We start from the raw sequence: 14078 nt of genomic DNA, 5'->3' as shown, positions 1-14078 counted from the left end.
CGGGATCTTCTTCTGTCTGTTACTCCTGAAATCCATCTCCCCCAAAGCTACCATCAACTACTCCAATCTTCCTTTCTTCCTCTTCCTCTTTCCTTTCTTTCTTTCACTTACTCTCTTTCTTTTTTACACACACACTCTCTCTATCTCTCCTTTTCTCCTCCTCTCTGCTATAGAACTCTTCGATGAGTTTTCTTCTCCGTCCAGGTCTTTATTGATCTCTCGGAATCGATTTCCTTCAGATCCCTTTCCGCGTCTTATCGACATGACCCCGACGTACTGTTAATTGGTTCCTTTCTCCGGGTACGTTCTACTTAGTCGCGACACTATTCTACCCTGCATCCACCCCGTTGGGTACTCTGTACATTCTCTTTTTCTTTTTTTCTTCCTCGCTTTGCTTCGGTCATTCTTTGTTCTTTTCGCCCTCTCGCTGCTCATTACGCCCCTCCCCCAGTCATCCTTCCTGTTTTTGCTTTTGATAGTCTGGGATGGTCCGACGCCATCTTACGACATCCGTTCAGAAGGCAGACTGCGCAAAAGGCGAATCAAGCAAAAGGCCCCCAAACTAGGCTGTGCATCGGAGGTCGTATTGTTGGAAAAGCTGACGAAGATATGCTTATGCCTTATGACTTCTAGGATGATCTAGCGTGCTTTCCCTATTCTTTTTGGCCATTCTCTTTGACCCTCGACATTCTATCCCGAGTCGTTCACTTTCTATCCTACTTCTTAATACATACCACCCTTTGCGCGCTGTCGAGGTCGGTATATGACCTAGTGGTTCAACCATGCAGCACACCAAAGGACTCGAGTCTCACGAGCTGGGACGGACGATTTCACGTTCGCGCAGCACCAGCATGTCCAGCGACTCGCAGCTCTCCCGTTCCCATTTTCTCGCTCCCCCACCAGTGATCCCCGCGCCCTCGTATATCGCCTCGTCTGCAGCCGCTCAAATAATTACTGCGGACCAAGAGTTCAACGCCGCCGACTTTGTCGCCGACGATGAGGGCCATGAGTCCAGTGCGAGTGCGCTTGTCACTCGTGAAGCCCTCTCTTCCCTCAATGCATTCCTCGACAACATTCTCTTCAACATCCTGGCCGCGGCCAAATCCACTCAATTGGGCAAGATTCGTCCCGCCGTCGCCGAAGTGTTAAAACCTCGACTGGCCAAGGAGATGGTGTCGGCAGCTGATGATGAGTTAAGTGAATACCTGGGTGGACCGGAAGACGAGCAGCTGGAATTCCGTAGCGGCCAAACCTCGATTGGCGAATTTGACCTTGTGCGTTCCTGGAAGCTGACCCGCCTGCGGTGTATGGTCTACACGCGGCTGGGAGACATGGAAGAAGATGACGAAGAGGAATATATCAACCAGGAAATCATAGGCGAAGATGGAGGCGGCCTCCGCAGGCTCGCCAGCCATGTCGGTCACATCACGCCTGCTGCCTCGATCTTTCTTACCTCCATTATTGAACACATGGGCGAGCAAGCCCTAATCATTGCGGGCGAGATAGCTCGGTCTAGACTATCAGCAAACCTCGAGGATGAAGATGATTCGACGGAGACGGGCGCGAATCGCGCAAGCATGGACCGACTGGTCGTGGAAGACCACGACATGGAGAGGCTGGCGTTGAACCCCACTCTGGGAAGGCTCTGGCGGACTTGGAGGAAGCGTATGCGAGGAAACAACTTGTCGCGAGCGGTGTCAAGGGAATCTCTCGTGAATCGCCAGAGCTTAGTTTTCGGGCCTAGCAGTAGGAAGAGCAGTGCGATCACAATCGATGAGATCTCGCCGCGTACCGCATCATCGCGATCCGTGAACGAGCCGCTTCCGGAGAGCCAGGACGAAATTGACCCGGCCTCCGTCCCACTGCCGATGAGTGAGCATGACGTCCAGGAGATTGAAACCGCAGGCTTCCTCCCGGAGCTCGACACTAGCGACATCCAGACGATGCAAGCCGTAGTAGCCCATAAAGTTCGACCCCATAGCCTTATGGTGCTGACGCTACCTTCACCAAGATCGCCCTCATCCAGCGGGACCTCTCCTATCACGCCAAGACTAGTTAACATCAAATCGCCGCGCCATGCTCGGTCAAGGTCTTTGCCCAATGCTGCTCCTACGGATGAACAACCATCCGAAGTTGAGCAGCCCGCCGAGCGCACGTCGCCTACTCCATCAGAGGAGCGAAGACGCCTGGAGACGATGTACGAACATGACGAGGATGACGAGCGGCACGGTGGAGCGGCAACTAAACCAGAGACCGCCGAAGAAATTGAACCGGTGGTTCCTAGCGCTGCACAGGGGGCCGCCGCGACCCCGTCCACATCGGTCGCATCGGTCGTAGCAACGAGTGACGCTAGTAGTACCCCAGTGTCGTCACCTTCTCTGACCGATCGTGAGATCCAAGAAACCGACGAGGTTGAGACACATGAGACAGATGAAAAAGTTCAACTGGCCTCTGGGGTAGAAATTGCCCCTGGGCCTGCCGCGCTGCAAACGCAGGGGGTTGTTAACTCCACTCCGGCACAACCCGCCGCCGCCGATCAGGATGCGTCCAAGGCTGCTGATTGTGACCAGTCTACTCCCGACGACTCGACCCCTCCAACTGTTCCATCTTCTGCAGACGACACCGCCGTAGAGAAAACATCTCGGCCTGTTTCAACTTCTGGAGAGAGCGCAATTTCGGAATCCTCGCGATCATTGCCTGGCAAACGCGGCTCGTTCGTACCCGGGGTTCAGCATCAGTACGGGCGCTCGAGCCCAGGGATAGCCTCCGTCAGCTCCGGCGTCGAACGCGCCGCAGTCCAACGATTGCCGGCACGACCTTCCACCTCAGTGGCGTCTTCTGTCTATTCCAAGTCTCGTCGCTCAGGCAGTTTCAGCAGCAGCCGTGAGAAGCGTCCTGTCACTGCAGGTTCTACTACTTCTCAGGTATCGAGCAAGTTGAAGGGTCTTATCGGTCGCCCTGCAGATACTGGCTCGCTTCGTCTCCGTACCTCGTCTGAGGTCAGCAGGGTCTCGACAAGGGAGTCGGCTTACGACGATACGTCCGGCCTGGACGAGTTGATCCGCAGCGAGGAAACAATCCATTTCACCTTGACTCCCAAGAGCATGAGGGAAATGGAGGTGAGTCAGCCATTGTTCCGCTTTTTTTGCTATTGCTAATCCCTCGTATTAGTTGCCGGATTCACCTAGATGGCGTGCTCAGCAAGCAGGTACTGATCCGACCGACCTGCCAAAGAGCGTTGAACCGACCCCAGATGACATGTCTCGGTCGGGACACTCAACAGCATCATCAAAAAGCACGGTGGACCTTCCACCAGTACCCAAGTACATCCAGTCGAAACCCAAGTCCATTGAAGTTCCCGCCATGGGCCTACAGCAGAAACCGGCTGCCGGACAGGCTCGGGATGCGAAGCACAGCATGGAATCGACCCGTGATTTTGCAAACTTCTTGAAGTCCACCGGACCGAATACTCCCACCACTCCTGCAACGGTTGATGGTAGCCCTGCCAAGTCGTCGCGCCTGCGTCGGTTGTCTGATGCCACTGAGATTTCGAAGAAGCTGTCCCGGCCTGCGAGTAGCACTGTTTCTGTTGCAAATTCTGCCCGTAGCGGTCCCCGCATGGAAGCCCGTTCTGCCGTGGTTCCCCGGGGCGATCAGTCGTCCGACTTGATCGATTTCATTCGGGAAGGCCCACCAACGGCTGGGGCTCATCGTATCCCGCGCACTGTTGCGCCTTTCAGGGATACCATGGACTCGGACGAGCTCCAGGCGATTGAGCCAGGTCGCACGAAGGGCGCCCCCTCCGTGGCTAGCACGCAATCGGTAGCTGAGACATCTCTGGTCTCCGTGGGCTCTCGCACAGGGCTTCTGGAATCTACTAGTCGGACAAGCACTCCGACTGTCTTGGCCAAGGAAACGAAGACGACATTTGCTGCTCCTGTGAGCGTATCCGATGACCACCGTCCGCCACGGACACGACGCCGTGTGCCGGACCCTTACGCTATTGACTTGGACGATGACGACGAGCTTGACGAGCTTCTTGAAGAGCCAAAACCCAAACGTGATGAGGAGAGTCTGATCGACTTCCTGCGCAATGTTCCCCCACCAGAGCCTACTCCGCCACAACAGCCTTTGGCGGCCAATGCAAACTCTCGGCGGGGCTCAGCATCGGTGAAAGCTCGACTGCGTCGGAATACTGCATCCGAGAAGACACTTATGGCGAAACCCTCCAAGACCTCTCTGCGTCAACAGCCTGATAACTACATGGGAGGCGCTTCGAACTATACTGTCAAAGTCGGCATGGAGCGCAATGCGGGTGCCATGAACGGCGCCTATGACTTCAAGACTCCCTCGGTGCGACAGACCGAGACCAGCGCACTGGCTGATTTCCTCAAGAACACTGGACCTCCTGAGCCTCCCGCCAGCAAGGCTCCTGCTGCTACTAAGTCCAAGGACTCGGGATTCTCGCGACTCTTTGTTCGCCGCAAGAAGGTCGAGGCTTGATGTGTCTCCTTCAATGCGTCTTAAATTCTCCCTTCTGTGTCCCAATTTTCTACATTGTCACTCTCTAATCATTGCTTTGAACACGATATCATAATGTGTTAGGCAAACGAAATGCCCTGTTCGCCGTAGCGAACTCTGATGAACGATACTGTCTTTTATTTCCTTGCCCTTTTCCTGTCCATATTGGAGCTTTATTCTTTCGCTCATATCTTCTATTTTCTTTCCCTTTTGGATTGCGGTCTGCCTTTGCACCTCTTGGATGTATCACTCTTTCCAGCGGTATTTCTTTCTCACGCTTGATTCCCCCTCTACATTTCTTCCTTTATCTATCCACTACTTTGTGGGTCTTTTCTATTTTACCTAGTATCCTCAGGAAGAGAGTTCCAGTTATGGCCTATGAATGAGATTACTTGATTTTGCAAGCGCCTATATTGTTGATAGAAGAAGTTTTAACGATTTAATCGCATAACAAATCTCCTCACTATGATGATTCGAGTTGCAAGTAGGCCTCCCAAGACCATGTACTGTTCGTATAGATCCGACGTGTGGGTCAATATCCGGAGAAACATTCCACCGACCGATCGGGATCCCCTGGGCTCCAGAGCGCGGCGTGGCATCAATAGCAGCAGCACAGCAGCTTCCGAGCCTCGTTGTCAATTTATAGTCTCCTTCCCTTCGGCCACTGCCACAACTGCCATTGACAATGGCGGCCACCCGTCTCACAATGAGGTCTTTCCTCGGTCTTCTATTCCTCCTGTTTGTTCAACTCACCTCCGCCCTGAAGTTCGACCTCTCTGCCGTGAGCGGGAAGAACGAGCGATGTATACGCAACTTCGTCTTCAAGGACCAGCTTGTGGTCGTCACGGCCATTGTGAGCGGAAACAAGGGTGATGGTCAGGTTGTTAACATGCATGTACGTGGGAACCCACTCCATTGTTGTTTGTGGTGATTGCGAGAGGCACGCTGGTCGGGCCAGCTGTTTTGTTGTCCTCCGATGTCCTATTCTGCCTTGGAAGTTGTGTCGCTTGCGAAAGAAAGGATATAATTGGCTAACTATTTTTGCTATCTGAAATAGATCAAGGATGCGCTGGGCAATGACCACGGTCGTCCTAAGGATATTGCCGGAGAGACTCGCCAGGCCTTCACTTCTCCCGCTGATACTGCCTTCGATGTTTGCTTTGACAACCAGCTCACCACTCGTCGTATGTCTATCCACCTTGGTTATGTTGTCTCTTGATATTCCAGGGATACTATTTGCTGTGTGGTGTGTGTATGTGGTGCTAACCAGACAACCTACCAGACGCCGTTGCCAACCCCTACAAGTCCATCGAGCTCGACGTCGACATCGGTGCCGATGCCCGTGACTGGTCTAGCATTCAGGTCCAGGAGAAGCTCAAGCCCGTTGAGACCGACCTCCGCCGTATCGAGGAAATGGTGGCCGAGATTGTCAGCGAGATGGAGTACCTGCGCGCTCGTGAGCAGAAGCTGCGTGACACCAACGAGAGCACGAATGAGCGTGTGAAGTGGTTCGCTTTCGGCACTATGGGTATGCTGGTTGGATTGGGTGCTTGGCAGGTTGTGTATCTGAGGGCTTACTTCAGGTATGTTCTTTTCCTCTCCATGACACTTCGCCTAGTCTGGTATTTGGGTGGTGTGGCTAACTGCTTTGGATTTGTAGATCCAAGCACCTTATCTAGACCATGGCGGCTTAGATCTAGAATCGTGAGAAAGAGAAGGTTCCAGGTTGATGCTTTCTCTCTTGTCATGACAAAATATGGACTATTTCTTTTCAATGCATTTCATTATCATCTTGGCCCTATGTAGCTCCGGGATTTGCTTCACGGTACACTGATTGATTATTGATGAGGAGTATGACAACTGTGCATGTATATTGGTGCTGGCGATCTGTATTATTATCAAATTTCTAGCCACTTCTGACCACATAGAAAGAAGCCTCTTGCAAAAGTCGAAAGACCCTCGATAGGTGCTGTAGTGTGTCACCACGAAGCCATGCGAACATGCTAGCAATAAGACAGCCAACACGATACTGTGTAACTCCAGACTGAATTCCCTGCTAGTCAATAAAACTTAACTCTTCGAGAGCCAATTGCAGCCCACAGACTGTGACATTCTGCAGTCATAGCAACATCAGCGAAGCAAGGGGAGCAAACCAACCGCCGTTGGAAATGCGCCGGAGACGGTTGGTGAACAGCCCTGCAAACAATGCAAACGAGGTTTCTCCGGATGATGTCAACCCCGTCATTCTTCGGCTTCGGTTCTTACTTTATCGTCGACCTCCCCCAGGAAATCGCGACCAATTTGCCAATATCCCAATCTTTCCCACTATAGATTATTGTCATCATCATATCGACATCACAATGTCTGCACCCAGACTCATCAACCGCTTCATGCGGCCATCGACCTCGTCAATCTCTCTCACGACAACTTTTGCCCGGCGCTCCTTCGGCAGCTCGGTTGTTCGTCAAAACAGCGTGAACAACAATGATCGCGCACCATCCACGGCCCCTGAGCATCGCAAGAACCAGACAAACAAGCCCCCTAACCCCCATGTGCCCAACACGACCTCCACCATGACCAAGGACTTCCCTAAGGTCGGCGAGAAGCCGGCTCCCCCGGAGATGTTGAACTCGGTCGACCCCAACTACCGGCCGGCGGATCCGTACCCCGGCAGAGTCGAGCATTTCACCGGAGGTCGCCAGGAGACGGGGGCTCAGAAGCCTGAACTTGGTGTTGGAGAGATGGAGGGAATTACCTTTAAGGTTGAGCCGCTGCGCCGGGAGGGCGAAGATGTTACTACGATGAGGGCTCGGTTGTTGTGTTCGTGTTTCCTATTTCACTTCCCCTTCGATTCTGTCTGTTTGGAATGAGTAGCTGATGCAAATCGGGGGATGGTATAGATCAGAGCCGCAAGCGCGGTATCCTGGAGTCTGATCTCCTGTTGTCTACGTTCGCCGATGTCTATCTGGCCGATATGAACAAGGAGCAGTTGCAGGAGTATGACCGGTTCTTGGATGAGAATGACTGGGATATCTACTACTGGGCTACCCAGGACCCTCCGGCCGAGGGTACTGAGGCTGCAGTTTCCACTGAGGCAGGCGCCCAGGATACTCCCACGGAGACGTGGAAGCGCACTGGAGCCAAGAGCGGCGAGTGGGCGCAGACGGTTGGTGCTTTCAAGGCTGCATACCGGCCCGTTCCGTCACGATGGGCCGACTCCAATGTGCTGAGACTCCTGCGTCAACATGTTCGGGATAACAGTGCCACGGGCTTCCATGCTGCGAAGACCAAGAAGACTGGTGGACCTGGACTGGGACGTATGCCCAATGTGCAGGTGTTCAACAACTGAGCTTGCTAGTCTGCTGCCATAGGCATGGTGGTGTGTGTGTAAGTGACGCGAGATTGTATAGTTGGCTTGTATTATATGTTGGGCGAGATTGTACAGATTATACACCGGGATGGCTTTACAGGGATATATTTGGAGGGTTTTAAAAAGCATTGCCGTTCGATAAAGAGGGTTCATTCACACTTCCACTTGATATCTATGATATAGATGGCCATAGGCGGTCAGCAGCCGAGGCAGGCGGTGAGAATGCACGTGACTCGCTTATACGAGTTAGGGTTGGCGGTACCGCACAACGGCGAGAAGGGCTGGGCGCGCTAGTTAGGGCTCAGGCGGGCACGCTGAGTGTCTGCCACTCCATCCTCAATGCTGTGATTTTTATCTCCAGCCTAGAGTCAACGACAATTGCTCCGCCCGCGTTCATCCCTCTCTCCTCCCAGACTCCCAACATGGCTGAGCAGCTCGTCCTTCGCGGTACCCTTGAGGGTCACAATGGCTGGGTTACCTGCCTGGCTACCTCTCTGGAGAAGTAAGGCAACACTACACTACCACCGAAATGAACACATGAAACAAATGCGTTTTGTTGCGAAAATCGAACAAGGTGTGCATGTGCTACCGAACAAGTGGTATATGGATGCATTGTTGCGAGAAAAGAAAATGATCGCATTGGTTGAAACATGAATATTCATATATCAAATGGACAAAACTGGGTTCTGACTTTTATGTTTTTCTTCCTCGATTATAGCCCCAACATGCTGCTCTCTGGCAGTCGCGACAAGACCCTGATCATCTGGAACCTGACCCGCGACGAGCAGGCCTACGGTTACCCCAAGCGCAGCCTTGAGGGTCACTCTCACATCGTCTCTGACTGTGTATGCTCTCCGAATCACTCCGTCCCCACCATGTCCCAGTCCAGACAAGAAGAAGAAACCATCCCCACAACGAAGGACGAAGCCCGATCGAGACCTACGAGAAGGCGGGACTGGGAAAACCAAGAAGGGAAGAATACTTTTGGCTGACCGTTTATGGGGATTATATAGGTGATCTCCTCCGACGGTGCCTACGCTCTGTCCTCCTCCTGGGACAAGTCCCTCCGCCTGTGGGAGCTCTCCACTGGTGAGACCACCCGGACTTTCGTCGGCCACACCAACGACGTTCTCTCCGTTTCTTTCTCCGCCGACAACCGCCAGATTGTCTCCGCTTCCCGTGACCGCTCCATCAAGCTCTGGAACACCCTTGGTGACTGCAAGTTCACCATCACCGACAAGGGCCACACCGAGTGGGTTTCCTGCGTTCGCTTCAGCCCCAACCCCCAGAACCCCGTCATCGTCTCCGCTGGTTGGGACAAGCTCGTCAAGGTACGTTTGAATCGACTTCCGCACATCCAAGTTTTCCATTATTCGCAATTTCGACAAGTCCAGAAGATGTTTTTGCATAAACGTATTTGCTACTTCAGAGCCTTATGGCCATGAGACAAACATTCACCAATGCCCTGATGGACACTCAACAAACATATTTTGTTTATGTTGTTATTGCTTTTATTGCTTTTCCACTGAAAACTTTTCAACTTGAAGAGGATGTATCTGTGGGATCAAAGCTAACATGCAAAAACAACTAGGTTTGGGAGCTCGCTTCCTGCCGTCTCCAGACCGACCACATCGGTCACACCGGCTACATCAACGCCGTCACCATCTCCCCCGATGGATCCCTCTGCGCCTCCGGTGGCAAGGACGGCACCACCATGCTCTGGGATCTCAACGAGTCCAAGCACCTCTACTCCCTCCACGCCGGTGACGAGATCCACGCCCTCGTCTTCTCCCCCAACCGTTACTGGCTGTGCGCTGCCACCGCCAGCAGCATCACCATCTTCGACCTCGAGAAGAAGAGCAAGGTTGACGAGCTCAAGCCCGAGTACGTCGAGAAGGGCAAGAAGAGCCGCGACCCCGAGTGTGTCAGCTTGGCCTGGAGCGCTGACGGCCAGACTCTGTTCGCTGGTTACACCGACCACAAGATCCGCGCTTGGGGTGTCATGTCGAGGGCATAGATTGATACCCATCAAGTAATCCAAGGGACGGTGTTGAGATTTTAGCGGAGGAGAGAAATCAAATAACAAAGATATCTGTTTTTTATTTTTTCCTTTTCCAAACACACACACAAAAAGGGCAGGCATTGGTTGGGATGTATGAGCCATGAAGCAATGAAAGCACCTCGGAGGGAAGGAGTTTCTCCCATCTCCTCCTGGGTTTTCACCTTGAACATGTCTAGCTTTTACTTCGAGATTTTTCGTTTCATAAAAATCCGAATTGTCTGGAATCTTGTGAAAGGGATGACATGCAAAATTGTTCTAATACCATTTAAAAGACTGTTAAAAAGTTACACCCTATCACTGGAGGAGAGACATTGTAGACATACCTTACTACTTACTATATATACCACCATCATGATTGGTGTCCCTGATGCGGGGTTTGATGATGGTATTAGTATCTATCTATTGATTTGTAGTACTATCTCAACACCCTTGCGGGGTCATAACATGTCGCTGTTCTGGATTCGATCCATCGGTCGATGGAATGCTCCATACGACCTTATCCCCAGATTCAACCTCGATTTGAGGCTCTTCTCGGGTCCGTCTTCCCTGAGATTGATCTACATGGCTAAGATCTCGTACCTTGCATGACGCCAGACTATGGCGTTGATTCTGTCAGTGCTATATAGCTATATCTCTTCCGATTATATATTGTACGCTTCTGAAGAACCATTCTATATGATAATACTCACTTCATATACGTTCTATACACTAAAGCGGGTTTCTCCAGGAGCGATGACTTTATGTACGTTGTTGCGTGCATCACCGATTAGTCTTCAAAACTCCCTTCTTCATAATTTTCTGCTTCAAGAATTTAGTATATATACTTGTAAGTTGGCTGGAGCTTCATGTTCGTCTCTCATTACACCTCTCCCTTTGTTATGAGGAACTGAACGAAGTAATACTATCAATAAAGTCATTCATTGTATATAGTACTCCAGGACAGCTTAGATCACATCCGGTGTCTATTCTGCTTATACTTACCTTGAGGATCCCATACTATGCTACCAGCCCGATGATATTAGAAGATAACTATTATAGAATCTACTTAAAAAGTAGTTAGTTAGCTAACAATTGCCTGACATAGTGAAAGCACCGCAATGCGGCATTGAACATTCCAAGTCGCTCAGCTAGCCGCTCAAGATGTACCCTTAAAGAATAATTGAATTATAGATACACTAAACAAAGAGATAAATGAGATTGAAGCAAGGTAAATATAAAAAAGGACCAGCTGCTTCTAATTATGCTATACAGCGGGAAGTTCCAGACCCCTTACACTACATGGTTAGGTTACAGTTGGAGATTCCCGCCGATCGATCGTAGTTTAGCTTCTTCCTTCTCCGCCCTGCCGCATGACGTCGCAACCTATTCTTCCTTTCTTTCTACCTCTCTCTTCAGTCGCATTTCACTTCAGCTTACCCTTCTATTACTCCAGCGCTTCAATCCTTACCTTGTTAATAACTCAGTCATCTCACCATGTGTGGACGATACGCTTTAGGCGTGGTACGTACCTCATCCTCCGCCCTGTATAGTACTACTCCGGTGGTACTATATATCACCATGACCACTAGCCACATGTAACTAATTGATAAACGAACAGCGCATGAGCTTCATCCGCCGCCGACTCCAAGATCAAGGCCTTCAAGTTGACGACGCACCTCCCGACGAAGACGTCCGCGAAACCTACAACTTCGCACCAGGGAATACTGGCGCTGTTTATCTTGCCGATACGCATATGTACCCGTCTTCTCATCATCATGATGAACCAGCTAGTCAACCTGACGCCGATAAAGAGGCGACTGAAGCAGCAGTAGCAGCAGCAGACGAAGTTGAGGAGGAGGAGGAGGTAGGAGAAGAAAAACAAAAGAACAGCAAACCCACCAAATACAAGCTCCACAGCATGCGCTGGGGTCTCATCCCGTTCTGGACGAAACGCAACCCCAACTACGGAAGTATCATGCGTACGATCAATTGCCGAGATGACTCATTAATCGAGGATCGGGGCATGTGGACGTCCATGAAGCGGAAGAAGCGGTGCGTGGTGGTCTGTCAGGGGTTTTATGAGTGGTTGAAGAAGGGACCGGGAGGGAAAGAGAAGGTTCCGCATTTTGTCAAGAGGAAGGATGGGGATTTGATGTATTTTGCGGGGTTGTGGGATAGTGTTAAGTATGAGGGTATGATTATATACTTTCTATATGTATTGAGGAATGTTGGGGGTGTGGCTAACTAGGATACAGATTCCGATGAATATCTCTACACATATACGATCATTACGACATCGTCCAATCCCTACTTGAAGTTCCTGCATGATCGGATGCCCGTGATTCTGGACCCGAATAGCAAGGAGATGAAGACCTGGCTGGACCCCTCCAGGACAGAGTGGTCGAAGGAGCTGCAGTCGATCCTCAAGCCGTATGAGGGTGAGCTGGAATGTTATCCTGTGGCGAAGGAGGTGGGGAAGGTGGGGAATGATTCGCCGGATTTTATAGTTCCGGTCAGTAGTAAGGAGAATAAGAGCAATATTGCGAACTTCTTTGCCAATGCGAAGAAGGGTGCCGCGGTGAAGGTGGAACAAGGAGTGAAGGATGAGAGGCCCACAAAAGATGCAGAATGGAGTGAGGATAATGCGCCCAAGCCGGTATCTGGAGTCAAGAGGGAGCATTCGCCGGATGTCGAGACGGAGGATACCAAGTTGCAGAAAACGGAGCCGATTGTAGATACATCGCCGAAGAAGAGCCCGGAGAAAAGTTCACCGTCCAAGCCTGTGACGCCGGCAGGGAAGAAGATTCGCAGTGCCACGCATAACAAGCCGATGAAGAAGAGCCCGCAGAAGCAGCCTCCTGCAGGAACTCAGCGGATTACGAACTTTTTCGGGAAGTGAGGAAGGGAACATGCATGAAGGATGGAGATACCCAGATTCTAAGCCCCGAGCTGGACCCGGGAGCTAATCGTCTGTAATTTAGGCATGATCCATTTGTGTCAACTGCCAGCAGTTTGAATGGAGATAATATCCCACAAAGCCCGTTAAATAATACATCCATGAACTATTGTACAAGGCTCCTGACCAAGTAGCCTATTGAGACTCTTGCTGGCGCAGTCTCTGGACCAACTTCTCCCGCAGAAATGGGCTCAGACCGAAACTAATCTCCAGTTAGCACAATCCACGTAGTCATATCAGGAAATAATAGAACCTACATTCCATCACGAGTCACAATCCGATAAGTCCCTGTCCAAGTCAGCCACACCAACATCCAACCCAACAACCTATAATCAACCAATCACACAACTTACCACTCGCCTGATAATTACCATTCCCTCCCACAAACTTCCCATCAGCATCCACCTCCAGACTCCCAAAGATATCCTCAGGCCTATCCATCCCACCTCGTCAGCCCACACCCAACTCCGCAGGAACGAACAGGAAAAAAACATACCAAGCGATCCTCCCATACTCCGGCGGCCGTCTACCATCCGACAAATGAATCCAGCCTCCCCTCCCCGCCGAACCAGCACCGCCTTGACCACTAGCTCCGCCACTGGAGTCACCGACTTCGCCGCGCCGTCTCCTCGAACGTGCGCCACCCATCAGCACTCCCCCGGACATTAGGTTAGCGCCTGCTGTTGAGACCATCACCTGGGCCTGGGAAACCGCTTCTGGGTCTTTGTATCCATGCTCCGCGATCACTTCTTGTAGGATGTTGAGGAACTTCGGGTTCTCTTTGAAGGAATCGGGTGTTGGGGGGAGCTTGGAGGTTACGCCGAGGGCGAGGTCCGGGTTGGTGGGTTCGGAGGGTAGGAGGGAGAGGATGTTGGTGCCGTTTTTGGGGAATACGTACTGGGAAGGGAGGTTAGTAGGGTCGATTGTAGATGATGGGTTGTAGATAGCGGATTGCTGCGCTACTTACAATGTGAGAATGGCCCTCGAGCGTCGACACAGCTCGGAGCTGCGTCCACCTAGGCGTCTGGCGGACGAATGATCGAATGCCAAACATGTTAAATGAAGTGCTGATATAAAAAGATTGGAGTTCAATTGAAATTCATGTAAATAAACGCTGGGTAGAATATCCGAAGACCTGGAGAAACTATGACGCTGCGCAGACAAACAGGGCAAACTCATGTGACTGCGCG

General features: G+C 51.4%; 4 protein-coding genes across 4 annotated transcripts; 3 read left to right on the top strand and 1 right to left on the bottom strand.

The window, feature by feature from the left end:
- Positions 1 to 782: 782 nt before the first annotated feature.
- BO88DRAFT_328220 (uncharacterized protein) lies at positions 783 to 4503 on the top strand (the record flags this gene model as incomplete). The annotated part of the gene is made up of 2 exons (XM_025702550.1): positions 783 to 3119; positions 3172 to 4503. The coding sequence occupies 2 exons, from the start codon at positions 783 to 785 to the stop codon at positions 4501 to 4503; spliced, it is 3669 nt and encodes a 1222-aa protein (XP_025568068.1).
- Positions 4504 to 6798: 2295 nt separating this feature from the next.
- On the top strand, positions 6799 to 8150 carry BO88DRAFT_399965 (succinate dehydrogenase assembly factor 2). The gene is made up of 2 exons (XM_025705445.1): positions 6799 to 7341; positions 7422 to 8150. Exons 1-2 carry the CDS (start codon positions 6882 to 6884, stop codon positions 7868 to 7870), a joined length of 909 nt encoding a protein of 302 aa, XP_025568067.1. The 5' UTR covers positions 6799 to 6881; the 3' UTR covers positions 7871 to 8150.
- A 3157-nt stretch (positions 8151 to 11307) lies between these two features.
- On the top strand, positions 11308 to 12976 carry BO88DRAFT_377305 (DUF159 domain protein). Its single transcript, XM_025704399.1, has 3 exons — positions 11308 to 11453; positions 11551 to 12124; positions 12188 to 12976. The coding sequence occupies exons 1-3, from the start codon at positions 11427 to 11429 to the stop codon at positions 12829 to 12831; spliced, it is 1245 nt and encodes a 414-aa protein (XP_025568066.1). The 5' UTR covers positions 11308 to 11426; the 3' UTR covers positions 12832 to 12976.
- BO88DRAFT_399961 (uncharacterized protein) lies at positions 12756 to 13998 on the bottom strand. Its single transcript, XM_025705444.1, has 5 exons — positions 13856 to 13998; positions 13385 to 13785; positions 13242 to 13321; positions 13146 to 13176; positions 12756 to 13090 (listed from the first exon to the last, which is right to left on the bottom strand). The coding sequence occupies exons 1-5, from the start codon at positions 13940 to 13942 to the stop codon at positions 13024 to 13026; spliced, it is 666 nt and encodes a 221-aa protein (XP_025568065.1). The 5' UTR covers positions 13943 to 13998; the 3' UTR covers positions 12756 to 13023.
- Positions 13999 to 14078: the final 80 nt, after the last annotated feature.

This window comes from Aspergillus vadensis (assembly GCF_003184925.1).
Source record: "Aspergillus vadensis CBS 113365 unplaced genomic scaffold BO88scaffold_1, whole genome shotgun sequence".
Lineage (NCBI taxonomy): Eukaryota > Fungi > Ascomycota > Eurotiomycetes > Eurotiales > Aspergillaceae > Aspergillus > Aspergillus vadensis.
The sequence above is the reverse complement of the archived record's forward strand: the minus strand, read 5'-3'. Positions and strand labels throughout refer to the sequence as shown.

What these genes read in the sequence shown, in the direction of transcription:
- BO88DRAFT_399961 (XM_025705444.1), bottom strand. Translation starts at nt 13,942, where the DNA reads ATGTTTGGCATTCGATCATTCGTCCGCCAGACGCCTAGGTGGACGCAG. An exon ending in TCGAGGGCCATTCTCACATT is followed by an intron (nt 13,786 to 13,855) that starts GTAAGTAGCGCA and finishes CTCCCTTCCCAG; the next exon opens with TACGTATTCCCCAAAAACGG. An exon ending in ATTGTGACTCGTGATGGAAT is followed by an intron (nt 13,091 to 13,145) that starts GTAGGTTCTATT and finishes ACTGGAGATTAG; the next exon opens with TTTCGGTCTGAGCCCATTTC.
- BO88DRAFT_399965 (XM_025705445.1), top strand. Translation starts at nt 6,882, where the DNA reads ATGTCTGCACCCAGACTCATCAACCGCTTCATGCGGCCATCGACCTCG. An exon ending in GATGAGGGCTCGGTTGTTGT is followed by an intron (nt 7,342 to 7,421) that starts GTTCGTGTTTCC and finishes GGGATGGTATAG; the next exon opens with ATCAGAGCCGCAAGCGCGGT.
- BO88DRAFT_377305 (XM_025704399.1), top strand. Translation starts at nt 11,427, where the DNA reads ATGTGTGGACGATACGCTTTAGGCGTG. An exon ending in GACGATACGCTTTAGGCGTG is followed by an intron (nt 11,454 to 11,550) that starts GTACGTACCTCA and finishes ATAAACGAACAG; the next exon opens with CGCATGAGCTTCATCCGCCG. An exon ending in GGATAGTGTTAAGTATGAGG is followed by an intron (nt 12,125 to 12,187) that starts GTATGATTATAT and finishes ACTAGGATACAG; the next exon opens with ATTCCGATGAATATCTCTAC.